The sequence below is a fragment of the Vanessa cardui genome, chromosome 4 (assembly GCF_905220365.1).
Source record: "Vanessa cardui chromosome 4, ilVanCard2.1, whole genome shotgun sequence".
Classification (NCBI taxonomy): domain Eukaryota; kingdom Metazoa; phylum Arthropoda; class Insecta; order Lepidoptera; family Nymphalidae; genus Vanessa; species Vanessa cardui.
The window spans coordinates 13,977,986-13,997,265 of record NC_061126.1 but is presented as its reverse complement, the minus strand read 5'-3'; the positions used below and the strand labels follow the sequence as shown (position 1 = coordinate 13,997,265).

General features: G+C 32.9%; 1 protein-coding gene across 23 annotated transcripts; it reads left to right on the top strand.

The window, feature by feature from the left end:
- Positions 1-370: 370 nt before the first annotated feature.
- On the top strand, positions 371-17,305 carry LOC124543998 (troponin I). Of its 23 annotated transcripts, none has more exons than XM_047122322.1 (13): positions 373-515; positions 2,115-2,152; positions 3,936-3,953; positions 4,187-4,315; positions 4,397-4,520; positions 5,716-5,816; positions 8,285-8,328; positions 9,526-9,667; positions 10,613-10,630; positions 12,257-12,298; positions 16,039-16,114; positions 16,456-16,491; positions 17,158-17,305. In XM_047122322.1, exons 2-13 carry the CDS (start codon positions 2,138-2,140, stop codon positions 17,166-17,168), a joined length of 756 nt encoding a protein of 251 aa, XP_046978278.1. In that variant the 5' UTR covers positions 373-515; positions 2,115-2,137; the 3' UTR covers positions 17,169-17,305. The 23 variants fall into 23 exon arrangements, with proteins under 23 accessions (XP_046978285.1, XP_046978283.1, XP_046978278.1 ...); XM_047122321.1 differs by lacking the exon at positions 5,716-5,816 and adding an exon at positions 5,194-5,294 and having other exon boundaries at positions 375-515; XM_047122319.1 differs by lacking the exon at positions 5,716-5,816 and adding an exon at positions 6,013-6,113 and having other exon boundaries at positions 378-515.
- Positions 17,306-19,280: the final 1,975 nt, after the last annotated feature.

The window sequence follows — 19,280 nt, the reverse complement described above, 5'->3', positions numbered from 1 at the left end:
ATAATCATTATTTATTCAAGTATTCATATTATGTAACATGCAAGTACGTAGAAAGTCTTTTCCTATATTGTTATTTTTATAGGTGTATGAAACTACTGAATCTCTTATGTAAGGCTAAACCATCAATGAAGAAAACTAAACAATTTGCATTTTTGTTGACTATAATCGATCTAAAAGCTGAAATATCATGTTTCTCATTATGTAGCAGCGACCCTGCGATATGTATGTTTACTAGATATCCAATTTTCAAATGGAGCTGAGATGCTGTGTTATTTCGGTGTTGGTGTCAAAACGACACTGCTCTAAAAATGTCTGTGCGCAAGCAGAGGAGCTCGGGGGGATGTCGAGTCTCGGAGCAACGCGGGTGAGTCCGGGGGGTGCGAGGGGCGCGGGGGGCGCGGGGTCTGCGCCCACTCATCGCCCGCCGCACCTTGCCGCCCGCGTACCGCCAGTCAGCAACTGTGACTCGTGTTGGCTGAACCATCAGTAGGGCCATCTTCTTTTTCTTGCCGTAGGTGAGTTTCCGTGAAGTTTAACTTTTTACTAACTATAATCAATGCGCAAAGATTTCTGAGTGCATCTATCGTTCAGTGAAGTGATATATCAACGTCTTCTGTAATGGATCGCCGTGATGCATCGGCTCTTGTGTGTATATATGTGATGCCATACGTTCGTAATAAACTCATTCGGGAAGAGAAGTTAACTAACGTAATCGGTGTTGCACAAAATGCGTTCCAAATATCCCGCCTAATATGAAACATGATAATGTGACGTCACGGATAATTATAGATTATATACTGTTAATATTTCATCCGGCTTCAGGACATGACATTGAAACTTACCATAAGACCTATAACACCTCATTACATTGACCTCCTTAGACGATTTTTTTTTGGAAATTAACTTTTATTTTCAATTTACATTTATTTATAGAAACTATTTTTTATAAGCATTAAAAGGGATTATTTTAAACATAAATAATTTTATTAATAAATGTAACTTTTATAATATTTTATTACAGTTTTTTTTAGTTTAATTTACTATAACTCAATTTTATTTTATTTCAACGAAATGTATTTTCATTTTTTACCATTTGAAATATTTCTTAAGCTCCTTAAAGTAATACTACGGAAGATATAGGATAACTTGTAGAAAATAGACGGATATCCTATTACACTTCGCGTCCGTCGAGCGCTACATCTGAACCGCGTGTAATCGAAGAAGACCGATTGCGACCAAATTAGGATGCGCCGGAGTGCGCGCCAGCCTATTTCAGTCGCGTGCGATCTATCCGAGCGCTGGCGAAGCCGCGCGAAATTACCCGAACTCGCACGAAACTAATTACGGCACACATTTACGGTTGCGATATACGTGAAAGAAAAATGAATGTATTTTCATACTGCCCCATATTATGACTTTTACTCGACCTAATTTAGAACGTGAATGCCCCGCCGTAATTTTAATGCTGAAATCGTTTTAAAAGACATTTAGTGGTCGCAACATTCATGAAATTTATGCAGATCGTTATATCTTCGCCAATATCAAATATCAGTTTTAGTCTAGGAATTTGGCATTTGTCCAGGATGTTTTAAATAACAATTTAGCACGAATTCTATGTTCTACTAAAACTATAAAATGGCACGTAATGTTAGTATCTAAAGTTAGTAAGCTCCATTGAATTGGTATATATTTTCATATCTTTAATATCAACTATTTAGAGAATATTGTACTTCTCGGATTTCATATTCAAAGTTTAAGATTCCCTGTGGAAATTGTAAGCATATTTAGAAAGAAAATTTTCAGGGAAATTTTCGTGACGATATTTATTTTGAGAATATGCTAACAATTGCGCAAACGATGAAAATTCTACTGAACAAGCATAGTTATTTTAGTTAAATGCTCTGTTAAGTTAAAATTTACATATATAATAATACTATTAACAACGGTTTGTAGTTTCGTAACTTATGAAAGACTTTTTTGACTGGTCTTGATAATAAAAATTGTTTTTCTAAATTTTGTATCAGAGACTTGTAGGTCTGAAATTAGATTGTTTCTTATAAATACTGTGACGTGTGCAGTTCCTGATTTTATAAAAATATTTTAATTTCTTGCAGGACACTCAAACAACAAACACAAAATGGCGGATGATGAAGTGAGGTAAGAACTGAACAAAAAAATAAAATTATTAATAATGTTTGCAATACCTATTCTAGAATATTCAAGTATTTTTTTCATACTAGTATTATATTATTATTAAATAGTGATTGAGGTCAGTAGAGTTATTTCGGAAGAAAAAAATTAAACTCATCGCAGAAGACGTTCATTAAAACGTCATTAAATGATGTGCGCCAATCACAAAAATAATAAATATATTTGAAGCATATCAGTTCCGATTCCGATGCGAAGGCGATTTTCAAGATTTCAAAATTTAGCGAGGAAAAAAATTTGAAGCATTAAAAATTTTAGAGTAGAAAATTGAACAGATAGTTAAAAAATATCTTTTATTTAGTAAACTTACATATAAAATTGAGTATCATTTTAAAATGATATTAACCTTATTGATATGTTTTAATATAATAAAGTATTTGTAATATCAGATCATCAGATCTTTCCTGTAGTCTGGATGCGTCAAGCATCGAAACTAAGATGTAATGGTCCTTGAGCCTGTACTTACAGTACATTTTCAAGACAACGTCGTATTGGCATATTCCAGTTTGATCAAGATAAGATATAGAATAAAGCTCTTACTTTTTAAATTAAAGATTGTCACATAGTTAAAGGATCGATGATGTAAAAAGTCGCAGGTTTTAGCCTGATACTTTGAATATTGTCATATAGAAGTTCTAAGCTTATTTTAAGAGTTGAAAAAGTACACTGGTAATTTCTTAAAAAGGGACTTCGTAAAGTTCTTTTAAAGAAATATTGCAATGTATCGCTAACGTTTTCTTGTATGTGTTTCTGTTTCATTTCCATTCTGCATCGTCTGCGATTGACTTCTGGATGTTACCAACCTCATTACCACTGGCCGCACCCAACAGTATTGAATTGTTTCACTCCTTGAGACACAGGTAAGATATTAATACCAATAACAACAACTTACACATGTTTACTTCACATTACGAACTACAACGATCGATTTTAGATGGCGACAGCAATTTTTAATAAAATATAATTCGGTATTTCCTGCAACTTCTACAGCTTTCGTCTTTTATTTTGCAGCGCTATATTTATAGATTTAATTGAGTACTGTATAGTATTAACGACACAGTCAGTTATTGGATAAACAATCTCGACAAAAACTTTGACTCGGCTAAAAATGCAAAATCAAAATTTAATTATACTTTTCAAATATTATTATCATTGTTCGATACGATAAAATGTTGTTTCATTAATATTTGTCGTTTAAAAATCGACAAATATCTTTATGAATTTATTTACAATATACAGATTATTATTGTAATAGTTTTTTCAGAATTATAATATATAAACATATGTACGTATTGAAAACAATGTAAGTTGATTCAAGTCGGAGTTCGATAACTTTTCTTAGATGTCGATCTAAACTCACTAAAACTTAATATATAAAACGATATTATAAATATATATGTACGTAAATAACAGTTAATATATTAAATGTTTTCACACGAATTTCTTAATGAATATAAATTATACGCTGTATTTATAAAAAATGTACACATCAATACTAATTATTAATGCAAAGTATATAGAAATGCACTTAAATATATAATTGCGGATGGTATCTATATAATCGTAATCGCACATAACTTAATTTGCACCGTAAAATAGCGCACTACATAATTTCACATGTAAGAAGTATATAATCAACGCTAAGCTACAAACACTTAATCACAAATGCATATTAACATTATCTTGATAATAAAACAAATTCTAACAATATTTTATTTGTTTTACAGAAAAAACGTCTCGAGGAGGTAAAGTAGAGAAGAATCAGAAGAACATGACACCACCTATCCAATACTATCTAATTTTCTTTAAATAAAATCAATAAATAATGTAACAACTTCTATTGGAGCTCTAAAAGATAAAATAACATAATTTTGCTTTAAATGTAGTCATATTAATTGTTCATTATAATATAAATTTTCTTTATTAACATGATAATTACACATGATATCAAATTTCATTGCTATCACAATATCTTTAGGCGAAGAAGGCCAAACAGGCCGAAATCGACCGCAAGCGTGCTGAGGTGCGCAAGCGCATGGAGGAAGCCTCCAAGGCCAAGAAGGCGAAGAAAGGTTTCATGACCCCCGAGAGAAAGAAGAAGCTTAGGGTACGTATCACACACATCTGACTGAATAAGTATATATACGTGATATAAAGTTCATTTAAGTTATTAATGAATCTCTAACAGTTGCTCCTGCGTAAAAAAGCCGCTGAGGAATTAAAGAAAGAACAGGAACGCAAAGCAGCCGAGAGAAGGCGTATCATCGAAGAGAGGTGCGGTAAACCCAAGAACATTGACGATGCAAACGAAGGTAATTATTACGATAACACCGTATCACTTAATGAACCATTAAATTGTATAAATACAGAAAACCATTACATCAATGTATGTAGCAGTTTCAGAAATATCATAAGAAATACACTACACATTATGGCAATTTGCAGGTCGTTTTGTGATATTGACACTATTTCCCATGTAAATTATGTATTCGAATTATAGATACTATTAAGAGGGTTTGCAAAGACTACCACACCCGCATTGCCAACCTTGAGGACGAAAAGTTTGATCTGGAATACATCGTTAAGAGGAAAGATATGGAGGTAGCGAGACGAGCCACGTCAGAGGCCCTGTATTTTGACAAACTTACAAAACTTACAAAAAATAATTTCTTGAATTTAACGTTGTGATGTCGAAGTGCGTGTTTCTATATTTCGTCTACTTTAACATCGGATCGTGCGATCCGCTGATCTGATAGGTTGTTTATCTAAATGGCCTTTAATTTCTATTGCGTCTTCCTTTTCCAAGCTGTAGTCATTGAACTCACACGCCAATACTGACATACCTCTTTAATTTATTAAATTTCTATCTAAGACTTACACTTTTACTTACTTTCAACATAATTCGCGCGAGCATTGTCGATGACGGTTACCGTTAGGGGAGGCGGTGAGCTTAGATAGCGGGAGTAATATTGGTTGATTTTGTAGCGGCTCTCACGAGCATCATAACCGGTTACCATCAGCGTATCGCGAAGCTCGAAGAGGAGAAGTACGACCACGAGATGGAAGTGGCTCGCAGAGATTTCGAGGTCTGACCTGGTTTGGGCGAAAAGCAATTTGTATTACGCTCTACGTTTGAGTAGTTTATGCCAACAATGTGACTAGAAAAAGATAATGTTTTGTTTTCACAGCCGACTCATTTTTACCATTTTAGGCAGCTGAAAATAAATATACTTTAACTAATGTGGATAACAAAATAAATATTTGGATTCGCTAAAATAACATCGTCTCGTTATTTCGAATGGAGCAATAGATGACAGTTGTAGATAATTTCATCGAGTTAACAATTAATTAAGAAAAAAATAAACAGCCCATTTGATCCATCTACTTTCTCATGTAGCTTCGCTTACGCTTCAATGCCATAAGAATCTACACTACCCACGACACGAGAGGCGGATAGCGCTACGCTCAAAATTATCTAAACCTTAAAATGTGATTCTTTTTCTTTAGCGGAACTGCAGACGATATGTCAAATGTACTGGCACAGAATATACAACCTTGAGGGGGATAAATATGAACTAGAACGAGCTATCGCAATTAGGAAATTGGAGGTAAACTGCATATTAGGATTGGGAATGCGTATGACGTGATATGAGTTAATAATGATTTAGTTTTACGACATGACATGATAGTTGTACGGCTCACCGCACACATGCACACGTCGCTCCGTCGACAAACGCAGGTTACTCACACAGATGCCCATGCTCATTGTGCCGGCTAAATAATCTATCTTTCCTTTTTCTTTAGCAATGCTCAAGAGAATAATACAGGAGTATTATGACCGCTTGTATGTGTGTGAGGGCCAGAAGTGGGATTTGGAACATGAAGTCAGGAAAAGAGATTATGAGGTATTGACCAATACTTTGTGACCATTGTGAATATCACAGTCATCGATTCTGTAACAAACGTACGCGTGTGACAATCGTGTTTACACTTTGATATAATGCTTTGTAAGTTTTCGGTTGTTTGCTGTTGGATTGTAAATAACGGTCGAGGCGCGGGTTAGTGGTGTACTCGTAGAGCAGGTGTGTGCCTGAGCGTGAAGTAGAGGGTTGTCGCGCGCGGACTTCGCCGGGGTTTACCAGCCACGGTAAGACGTGCGGTGCAAAATCGATCTTTGCCGCGTTCAACGGTGATGTCATCTGACATGGAGCTTACACGATTAACTACACTAACGCCAGTAATAGCCATCGGCGTAACAAACACTGCAATCATTCGCCACAGATGGGCTCGACCAGCTGCATGCTCGCTTAACATTCATTAAATCATCGTCGATTTCATATCTCGATATCATATACACCTTCGACGCCATCGGATATTCAAGTTCTAAAGCCTATAAATATTTAGTCGATTTATCGATGCGAGGACCTTCTACTGGCCGAGTTACTCAACGATGTTGTTGACTCAAACGATAAAGCTTTTATTTAATGCATGACGTAGAAAACTATTAATGTATAGAAATTGGCTTCAGAGTCCCAATTAATTTCCCTAATAGTATGGCACTTTAATATATTCGATAATGATAAATCGAGTACTTACCAACCTTGACCGTGTGACGCTTCATGTGTGATGGCGAGCTTAGTGGCCTTACTGAATTTTCTCTTTTTATGATAACAAGTAGTTGCCGATGTAAATTGGAACGATGGACGGGTTCCTCTATTGGCACACGCAAGTGCAAAGTGTAAATCAAACTTCTTGTTCCAAATCTCCAACAATTCATGTATGTGCCGTTACACTCCGCGCGAACTGTTTGCGTGTTCGGTCGCTGAGATATATGTTATTTCTTACCATTGTGAGACCCCTATGTTTTAGTTGGACACCAAGTGCTTAAAATTGAAAGTGCCATGCTGTGGTCGATAAAAATCCTTCCCTTATCCTGTCGAGTCCGAAATAGTGGAGCTCAGTCGGATACATGTTCTCTGTCTTGTGTGGAATGGTGAATTATACACATACGAATTCATGACACTACATATTATGTATACATTTACATACAGATATAAATCGATCGATTTTGCACCGTCACTCTAATTCATACACTTGGAAGCGACGATGTACTTAACTGTATGTGTGGTGAACTGATGTTACACAATCCGTTAATGTATTTTTTCTTTATGAATATAGTGTTACAGTGCTCAATATATTACAACTTCGATTGCGATTACTTGAAACAAACATAGATATATATATCTATTATTTGAGTCCAATTAGAAGTAATCTTCTTATTATAATGTTGGACTTTCATTCTTAAAACCATAACAATAAAATTTCCTATGAATATTCGGTAAGTGTAAATTATAAATTTTATAACAAGGCAACGAAGAAGTAGAATATTGCTGGCACAATTTTTTCACATGTAATATATCCTGCACATAGTGTCATAGGCGAACAGGTACTGCAAGCGACCAGCTACCAGGCACAGGGCACGGGGAAATGCACGATAAGAATACACACTTAGTGATTAGAAGTGTAAAATACATTTAGGCGAAGAGCAATGGCATTAGATAATACGATCGTTATAGATATATAATATTCTTCGATAATATTTTCTGTGAATATCACATTGAAAGTTAATCATAAATATTCTACAAGCTCGCAAATAACACTGCCTAATCTACGCTCAGCTCTTTACCTATGTAGATCTATGCTTTGAATTAATAATCTGTATTTTTTTTTGCGAAATAGTTAATGGATAACTGTTCCGTATTTAATTCTTAAGGCTTACTTTTGTATTTTTAGCGCTTTTCATGTTTCTAAACTATTTTTTCTTGTATTGCATGTTTTGTTACACCTTCAAATTTAATTGTTTTTACGTGTTGTATTACTTTTTATTTACAAAGTTGTACTAGCCAAACAATCAGTCATTGAAATGATTTATTATTATTATTTAATACTGACACTAGCTTACTTGTTCCGATAATAAAGGTAATTATATAATGTTCTAAAGCTTTCGAAACGAGAGAAACGTATGGTTTTCTTCATGTTTTTTACTATTCTTGTTCACACAATTTTATTTTACCAGATCTCCGACCTGAACTCCCAAGTCAATGACCTCAGAGGAAAATTGTAAGTATAATTAATTTATAAGTTTTAACTTTCATACATATGAGCCAAAAATAGCAGGTAAAATCTTGGAGTTGTCGATTTAGTTAAGTTTTCCTGGGTCCTTGTATAAACAATATCTAGATGACGGTTTCAAATTTATGTTTTTGTTTTAAAAGTTCACGCAATCATAACTAAGGATACACAACGTATCGCTACGATTATTATATAATTTATGTTTTTATTTACTTCTGTCTCGTGGTACAGAATTGATATTTAAAGACATAGATCGGAAGAAACAGTTGACAACTATCTGCAAAGATTTCACTGGTCGGTAACGGGCTACAACGGGCAATCCTATTACTCAGTGGCCGAATTAAATATACGTGGAGTTTTCATTACGATATATCATATTTACGCCAGGAAATAAATTATAATTACAAAAGCACATGAAAATTAATTGATATCTGTGGTAGAATTGTCTTTAACTAATACAAAATTAATTTAGTGATGATTTAATCTCGAGCTTTGTGTCCAAATTTTCAATCAAACAATGGGTATTATCCACATTAATAGAACAAATTAATTTATTCCGCTAAATATTTGGTTGCGTTCGAGTTAACTGGTTTCGTAATAACGGCAATAAATTAACGATTCATATCAGTACAAGGACCTCTTGTTTACATTAATTCCCTCTAGAGATAAATTAACAAGGTTATTATATAATGTTTAATCTATAAATTGTTATCTGCGATCTTCCATATTTAGAGTATTGTTACTGACATTTAAATAGAGAATAGTACGACACAACTTCGATGTAGCATCGGCAAAATTCGTAATACCGATCACATCCGAATGAAGTACGCTATCCCAAATCAATATTTAATTCTTATGTGAATATAATCTTTACACAAACGTAATAACTTTTAACATCATATGACCTAGTATATTAATCAATTTGACACGTCAGTTTAAATGCACTTTCTCGGGTTGAATTGACGCGAGAATCTATAGCGACGAATAGCGTCGAATGGCGCGATCGGGATCTATTTCTATTGGTTGCATGTATCGGCAGTAATCGGTTTAATTTAATTAGCTGATGCTACATCTAAGTTGTGTCATACAATACATATTTCTTTACTGATCTTTCAAGTTGAAAATGATAAGATCTATTATTAATGAATTGGTAACCGTTTAATGAAATGTGTTGTATTTATTTAGCGTCAAACCAACACTCAAGAAGGTGTCCAAATACGAGAACAAATTCGCCAAGCTCCAGAAGAAGGCGGCTGAGTTCAACTTCCGTAACCAGTTGAAGGTCGTCAAAAAGAAGGAATTCACCCTCGAAGAAGAAGACAAAGAGGTAAATATGCAGAGAATCGTTGAATCACATTAACAATTTTCTCTCTTACTTTGACTAAATTATAAAAACAAATATTTCCATATATTTTTTGTATTAAATTAAAACAACATATAAAACCTTATCTATGGTAAGCTTTAACTTTTTATTTATTTATTGGTAATTAGAAAAACAACACTTGTTCTAATACTTGTAATACTTCATTATAACATTGTTAAGATGGTAGCTTTAGATGTAACTGATTTACTTTCATTCAAATTAACAGTTTAGATTCAAGTAAATATCTATTGAACAGATAATCTCGTACAAACTCTTCTTCTTGAGATTTAAAAGGACACATAACACACTCTGTTTATCATATAAACAACCCAGTACATTTTCTCATAATGTTCCAACAGGCTAAGAAGGCAGAGAAAGCTGATTGGGCTATCGGAAAGAAGTGATTCAGCTTCACGCATGAATTACTATTACAATATTTCCATCACATCGATCCCTGATGAATTATTTACTTTAATTATAAAATAATATTTTTTAATAAATTATATATATCGTTTATTTTGGCTTTAAAATTTCCCATAAAATTCAAATATAAAGGGAAATAAGGTGAGATCAGTTTGAAGCGAGCGTATAAATAAGCTTCCCTTTGCGCTACGAATTGTGAATATTGTGTCAATAACGTTTTGTTTTACGACCTCCCACTACCGCTTAAGCCAAAGTTATCAGTCTTTATATATCGAACGATTGCCGCAGCTTCGCAAATCTTGATTTATTATGATTTCAGGGCTGATTCAAGCTATCGTTTCTATGCTAATTTTAACACTTTTCATAATTAACACTTCACCATATTTCATTTAAATCATTTTTATTATTTTAAGGCGGCTATTTTTAAGGTGTTTTTTTTTTATATCTTTTATAACAGTTGAATTTCAATGAGTACGATATTTACAGGGTGGTGCTGGAACCAAGGTAATTTGATCGAATTGTAAAAAAGAGCCATGTTTTAATTAGTGAATTCACGTAGTATGTAATATATATAATGTAAAAGATGCAAATGACTTTTAAGATGTTATTTTGATTTTATTTTTTTTACTTTTCATCTATCGGTAATCTTTGACACGAAATACGATGTCGTCAAATGATTCCGTAGATTATCTTCGTTTCGAAAATTTTCTACAGGAAGTAGAATTATTTTTTTATTGAATTTTTCAATTTTTTTTTTTAATGATTTTTATTAGGTTTTGACACATAGCCGCCGGCACAGTTTAAGTCTACACAGCTTATACGAGCACTTTATATTGCTGTTCACTTTCTGAAATATATTCGTAATGTCATATATAAGAATAACTTTTTATACAGAATTGTTTAGTACGCAAAAGGTCGTATGTCAAATTATCCTTATTTAACAATAAAAAAATAATCCCTTATAAATTACTTATTATAAATTACGTACTTTCTAAATCATTAAATTTATATTAAAAAAAAAGAATTCAAAAATGTACCTGTGCATTAATTAAAAAAAATAACACTATACTGGACATTGTAAAATTTTCATTTAAATAATATTTAATTCTGAAAACTCTTTCGAGATTCAGTTTTAAATTAAAAATATTTTTTAAAATTCGAATTTGGATTATTTTCTAAATATTACGATTTAAGAATAATATTGAGAATGTAACCAGCAATATAAACGAACATTTTAAGGAGCACGCTTTATTTTTTGATAGCGATATAGATTGTCCTACCCTTCACAGCTTATAAAATATCACCGCTTTAAAGAGTTTGATGCTGTAATGAGCTTTTACATTCTTTCGAATCGAATTTGTTGAACACATAATGGTTCTGACTTCCCTTTGTCTAAATTACCCTGACCAAATTGTGTTATAAGTCAATTGGGCGCCATGATTGCATATTAAGCTATACACCAACATTGAATACATATATTTGATTTTTAGCTTCACTTTTTTGTAAGTTATGAGGTTTATAGCTTTTACAAAAAGTCATAATTGCTACTGTATTGTATACTACGTTTATTAAATATACGGTAGCAATTTTCCCGTTTTTTTTTTCGCAATGCATTTTAGCCGCGAAGTGGGTTATGGAATTATATAAAAAAACCTTTTAGAAGTATGGGTTTGGCTTATTTGGACATTAAAACAAATGCCGATCGTTATTTTTAACGTAATTAAAAATTAAATGAAATTCAATGTTCCAATTGTTTAAAAATTACTTTTATATTTTTCAAGAGGCATTTGTTTTGATGACGACGCATTGTAGTGTATTATAGTACTAGGTATATTTTATAAGTTTCGATTTTATTGATTTCGTTTTTGAATTCAACGACTGTCATACACTACATACTATTTGTATATAAGTCTATGCTCAGTTTTATCTACAATTTAAATCTGTGCATAGATATCACACGTATTTAGATTGTACAAAATAGTTTGAAACAAGCAGATTTATTGCTTACAGACCTTTATAAATGATTGACAGCGTCTTTGAGTTTGGTTGTCTGTAGTTTTATGCTGTCGGTACTACTGTTGTACGGTGCGAATAGAAATGAAGTAATATATTTTTTTAATTATTTTACAGAAAAAACCAGACTGGTCCAAGGGCAAGCCAGGAGACCAGAAGGTAAAGGAGGAGGAAGTTGAGGCATGAAGTGTTGTTCCCACCATCTATATGTGACCTTTGTATCAGCTGACCAAAAAATGCATTTCAAGCACGATTTTACCCCCAAAGGGTTCAATTCTCCTTGACAAAATTCCTTCACCATTCTCTATGTATTTTCTGACGACACTTCGATCATCAATTTTATATAATTATTTATTTATAAATAATGTTTTTGTAAGTTAATAATATGTTAAATAAAATTAATTTCTGTATTATATTACGCGAGGTGCGATGTCATTTTCCTATAATCCTACCCCTTTGCCCTTTGTTGCATCTATTGTCAAATTAAAAAAAAAACTCGTTGCCATGATTCCTTGTACTAATCGAACATTTTGAATGATTTTATTTGAATAATACTACCGAGAAAATCATATCCCCGTAAAATATTATAATGTACGTTATAAATACATAAGTATTTTATTTTGAATGTCATACTTTTGTTCGATTTTGCATATATTTTTTTAGAAAAAAATGCAGTGCAACATTTATTTTTGGTAAGTACAGAAATCCCAACATAAATATACAGATCAAATAATATACATATTCGCAGACAGAATATACTCAAGTGAAATTACAATTATGATAAGTATGGAAAATGAAGTGTGGCTGACTGTAAATCTGGTGGAAAACTGGCTAGTTTTAAGAATTAAGAATCGCCGCTTATAAGTTTGATCGAAAGCCAAACAGCTACGTATGGAATCCTTTTTCGGTATTGTAGAAGTCAAAATTCTTAGACATTCGAGGGCATCTATACGATTTGTTTGTGCCTGATTTATTTGCGATAGACATTCAGTAATACTTTACAATTTTTTATCAAAAGATTAAAATATTGACATTATTAAAAAAAAAATCGATATCTTTTTTCTCGTATCTTGTATGTGTAATTTATGTTTTAAATTAGTTAGTGTCGCACTGGAATTGACGATTGGAATGGGGTTGTCAGTCTAAATTTTAATTATATTGCATAACATTGCAATTTTTGATGTCGATATATAAGCAGGTTGTAAAATATTGAAACTAAGACAGAAATAATTTGACTATCACTTACAGACTAATGTCGTAAGATCGTAAGTGTTGTTGTTGATATTAATACAACTTTAAATATGAATTCGAAAAATATTAAAATTATATGTAAAATATTGTGATAACGATTTCAGCCACAGCCACCAATCCCAAGGGAAACTAACCAATAACATAAGTTGGTGCGCACACATAAATGAACTCTCTATTTTTCACCCCCATAAACCGACATGATGGCAAATATAATACGACCGGAAAGGTACAATAGCAACGGCTACACTTCCAACATCCAGACTCCGGATATTCATATAGATAGAAAAACTCAACCTTTTTTATCGAATATATCGAGTCAATACACGTCACACACACACAGACACACGCATTTTTACAGCATATAAATTTATAATCGTACAAATTCTTAATATTAAGTCCTCAAATATTTATAATTAAAAAAATATATATTTTTTATCGCTACCTACGACGTGACGTACGTAGCTACTGGCGACCACAGAATACCAGCGTTGAAGCTCATTTAACAATGGTTTCAACACAAGCTGAGTGGTTTACCAATTTGGGCATCACATTATTTTTGTCTTTTGTTATTTTATATAATTTTGTTAATGGTTTGTACAACGTGTATGTACAAATAAAGATTTATTTGATTTTTGTATTGATTTGAAATATATTGAAATATGAATTAAGAATAGTTATTGCATAAATCTTGACCGTGTGGAATGGTGGCAAAAAAAACTAAAATCGTCTTATTGCCTTCACCGGTGAAGGAGGCATGGTTCGTTTATGATTACATAATAACATCTGTTGTAGTCATTCTGAAGAAACAAATTAACATTGTATTCCAAGCATACAACACCTACACTATCTACGGAAAGTTCAATCGAGACAATACACGAACCTTACCATATAGACTCAAGGTAAGTACGGAAAAATACTTAGCAATATTACGCTTATAATCGCTGAAGTTTAATATTTTAACTTTTGACAAAAATTTTTGTAAAGACGACATATGAGCATACAAATTTAGCAACTAATATTCTTTAGGACCCTATTTATTGAATAAGCTTCTGCGTGTTCTGCTTATAAATTATTTCGCACAAGTAACTTTCGCCTGATAGATAATTTACATTCTTTATAATTCATACATACTTGTTGAAAATCGAATACTTTCAAGAATGTTTATTTGGATATTTCCGTATTTGATAAACGTATCCGACATTTGTTTCTACGTTGTCTACATTAAATCATAGACCAATCGAATACACATATACAATATTCGTATCCAATAGCCCAACTATTCGTCCAATCCACCACGCATAAAGAAATATTCGATGAATGTTTGTTGGAGTGCGTTGGCTCCGATGGCGTCAAATGGTATCCAGATCAAAGAAGTTGACCTACTACACAAACAATCCCATCACAAATCAATGCCAAACAAAAGCGCCTATCACTTCAACGTAAAGAATTAGGTTCAAATGTAGAGTCTGTTATTAGCGATCGTGTGTTGGAAAAGATTGGAGGCATGTTGGAATATTGGACGAACGTTTGGAATCAGCAGTAAACAAGTATCGCTTAAATATAAGCACTATACACTCATTTACATTGTCAAGTTTGAGGAACTAAAACCATTGTCATTAATTTCTGAACATCTCCAAAAAAACATTCAGACCTTAAAATAATGATAAAATATTGAATTGGAAACCTTATTGTTTCAACTGTCGTTAATTTCGTTAAGCAATTGAAACGAATCGCCAATTATTTAATTCTGTTTATGTATTAATTATTAACCATTTATAAAACCCAATGACACTCGTTCATTGATAAAATATATTAATATTCATAGCGGCTTAATTGAACTGGCTTCTATAAATTAAATTATTTGTTAACGCTACTTTCGCAGCGTGGAGTTCGTTTAGCGCATTCAATTATGAGTTTTGCTATTGTCTCGAGTAAAACGTATAGAAATTAAATAAAACTTTGTAATATAATATTTATTTCATGAATTAATTCACTTTTAGCATATATTAGAATATCTTAAAACAAATATCCACGTGTAAGGTGTACAAAGAAATTTAAGATTAATTAATTTATTAAGACTAGGAATTAATTAATGAAATGAATATAATATAATAATATCAAGCAAGCATTGTATATTATAGCTACTTACTGTGTGCTGGCTTTTCTCTTCTCTTTTTAAAAAAAAAAAATTACCTGTTGCCTGTAAAGTCTGTATACGGGCGAAAGTTTTACGTGACAACGACTTTGAGTGGTAAAATAATTTTAATGTGAATATTCATTCGTATAGTAGGAAGAAGGATGAAATAATAGTAACAATTTAAAACATTTATTTATACAAAGAATTATATTTAAAACATTAATTTATACAATGAATCTCGCACTGAATTTTGTCTGTCTCTCTCGCTCTTAGGCGGGCTAACCATGCCCGAGTGGAAGGGACGCGTGCCTCTCACTCGCTCTCATTATGAGCGCATAACGTGAGCGGAGCGTAACGCAGTTTCTTGAAGTGTCACCCGGCAAACCAATTTATAAGACGTTGTCACGTCAAAAAGATCATAACTAATATAGTGCATGGAAGGAAGTCTTATATGCTTCAGCACAGTATGTTATAGTTTCAAGTATTATATAAATGGTGTGTTATTTTATAGGAAGGCGAAGGCGCTCCTGCAACTCCTGCGGCTGGCGCAGCCCCTGCAGCTGGCGCTCCAGCTGCTCCAGCTGCGGGTAACAAATCTATTCACATTTATTATTCGGATAGCTTATTTCATTCGATGAAAATCGGTTGTCAAATTCAACCAGCACGAGTTGAATGATAACGCAATATTCCATTTTCACTAAACATCTGCGCTACGAATATGTCTAGGGATTGTGTAAATCGGCCATTTTAAAATCGCAAGTTTTCGAATTCATTCTCATTTTAGGTATATTTTATTGGGTCGTATTTTAGTGTAAAGATTAAGGCCTAACTGATCATTATTATATAATCTTATATTTAAAAAAAATTAAGTAAGATCTTTTTCTTCAAGATTGACAATTTTATTAATCATTCCTGTTATATTTGATAGCTCCCGCACCAGCGCCTGCGGCTCCACCAGTACAAGGTGAGTTAAAAAATCAAAACAAATAAAATTAAAAAGAAAAAACAAATTGAGAATAACCTGTCTTCTCAAAATAAGAAACCTCTCTTGAATAAATCCAGCTAAAACTTCAAGGCAATTATAATATGTAGTTGAGATCAATACGTTGATACAGTAGTGATCCTAATATGAAAATTTTAAGATTGCAATGTTAAAAAAGTCCACCAAAAAAATACCAGTCACTTGTTTATAGGAAAAAAGTCTAATGTTTTTCTCGTTAGATCTTCTGGTAAATAGATTTCATACGACATATGGACCTAACGATGATTGCCTAAAGGCAAACCATCACGATAATAACTTAAGCTTCATATTCAATGTAGCAAAAATACCTATATTGTGAAGAAACTTTTAAGTATTAATATATTATTTACTAGCGGTCCAATAACTGATACCAAAACATACTACAGAATTTGTTTATTTACGCCATCACATTAGAAACTTGTAAAACCATGTATTACGTACAAAAACCATCCTCTTGAATCGCTCTATCTATTAAAAAAATCGCATCAATATCCGATTCGTAACTTTAAAGATCTATGCATACATAGACACAGACAGCGGTGAGCACCTTTGTTTCATACTATTTAGTGAATATTTCATAATAATTGATATTGACAATTTTTTTCACAGCTTCAGCATAAGGATATAAAGATAACGTCAGACATTCGTTTAACCATCATACGACCGCGAGTTCAGGAACTATTTCGTACAAATATTTTATCACGTTAATTATAATTGTTAATTTTATTATAAAATAAACTATTCGTTTATAATGCAACTGTTTTGTTTTATTTTAGACTAAGACTGACTTACATTCTCAGAATTGTTGTGATATTTGGTCTATTTACAATAAAATATGGGAACCTTCAAGAAAAGAGCGTACTCTTCTCTTAAAGACCGGCATTGTATCCACTAGTCCACAGAGCTGCAGATATTCATGGGCGATAGTAATCACTTTTGGTCAGGTGAGCCGCCTGCTCGTTTCCTATAATGAGACATAAGTATCTCAGACCTATTGCATTATCTGATACTCTAAAGAATTATATTGTCGTTTTTAGTACGCTGAAGTGAAGTAGATGGAGCGGCGGTCACTGGTTGGCAGCCGCCATTAGAAAAATAGAGGAAATAGCAAAAATATAAAAAGATAATAAAGGATTTTAAAAGAGATAATATTATTTGATTTTTGCTACAATGAGTCTTCCATCTTATGACGAATCTGATAACGATGTCCTCATTTACCTCCGTTTTATATATTTAAAGTTCACAACCAAATTTTACCGATGTCCAGAAAATCAGCAAGTTTGTCCTATCTTGTTCACACGAAATCCTAGATCAATAGGCCAAGCGTACACAACACACGTATCCCTCAAACAAGTGCGGTCTATAAGGTAAACATTGTTCATTCATGTTCACAATTCTTATCGACGGTTTCAAGCCACCATTATCGTTGGATATTTACTTTTTGTAGAACTAAAAAAAGTTATCCTTATTTTTAAATATTGTTGAAACATTCAACGACTTTTAATTGCTTCAACTGTTGTTTATTTATGAAAACTTATTTAGTAACAGATTTTTTTTTATAGTTTCGCGGACGAGCATATGAGCCACCTGATGGTAAGTGGTCACCATTACCCATAGACAATTACGCTGTAAGAATTATTAACTATTCCTTAAATCGTCAATGCGCCACTAACCTTGGGAACTAAGATATTACGTCCCTAGTGCCTGTAGTTACACTGGCTCACTCACCCTTCAAACCGGAACACAACAACACTGACTACTGGAGCCTAATTATATTCTTAATTAATGTTAATAATATAAAAAGCAGAAGAGAAACATCCATCGGGAATACCAAAATACAGAGCAACAAATCAGATATAAAAGTTTAAAGTTTAAACTTTACTTTTTTTAGTACCGGCCAGCGGATGCAGGGTAGTTATATTCCAAGTATTAGACATAAAAATAATCTTAATTTCTATTTCGGACTTAGACCCATTCAGTTTTGACGTCATAGAGAAAAAATCCATCCATTTATCCGGTACAAAATAATTTGTCAAATACACTGTAGGTTAGAATAGTCTCCTTCAGAATGCTTAGGGGTCTATCCCCATGTTTGATTTTCGTCCAACACAGGTTACTTTCGATGTTTTCCCTTAACTACTGAACACGACATGAATAATAAACACTAATTAAGTACCTGAACAATCTCGATGAATCGTGCTGTTCAAACTATTGGTATCGGCTGCTTAGAGAAAAGTTAATAAAGTAATTAAACAAGAATTGACAATATTTCAGTCGTTGATCACTTAAGATGTCATTTTCAACTTTTGGAATATACAGAAACTTAAATATTTAAATCATTTAACAATATGCCATATTATATATACATAGTATTCGTATTAGTAACATTGTAAATGTCCCACAGCTGGACAAGGCCCCTTTGAGGAGATGGTTGAGAGCATATTCCACAACGCTGCACCAATGCAGATTGGTGGATTCAGATGTGGCAGAATTTCGTTGAAATTAGACGCATTCAGGTTTCCTCGCAATGTTTTTGGTCACTGGTGAGCTCAAAATGAATTATATACACAAATTAAGGGCATGAACATTCAGTGGTGCTTGCCTGTGTTTGAACCCGCAATCATCGGTTATTCAACAACAACAACATCAGCCTGTAAATTCCCACTACTGGGCTAAAGGCCTCCTCTCCCTTTGAGGAGAAGGTTTGGAACATATTCCACCACGCTGTTCCA

Coding starts and splice junctions, on each gene's coding strand:
- LOC124543998 (XM_047122322.1), top strand. Junction 4,521..5,715: donor CATTGACGATGCAAACGAAG/GTAATTATTACG, acceptor CTTTTTCTTTAG/CGGAACTGCAGACGATATGT. Junction 12,299..16,038: donor GCAAGCCAGGAGACCAGAAG/GTAAAGGAGGAG, acceptor GTTATTTTATAG/GAAGGCGAAGGCGCTCCTGC.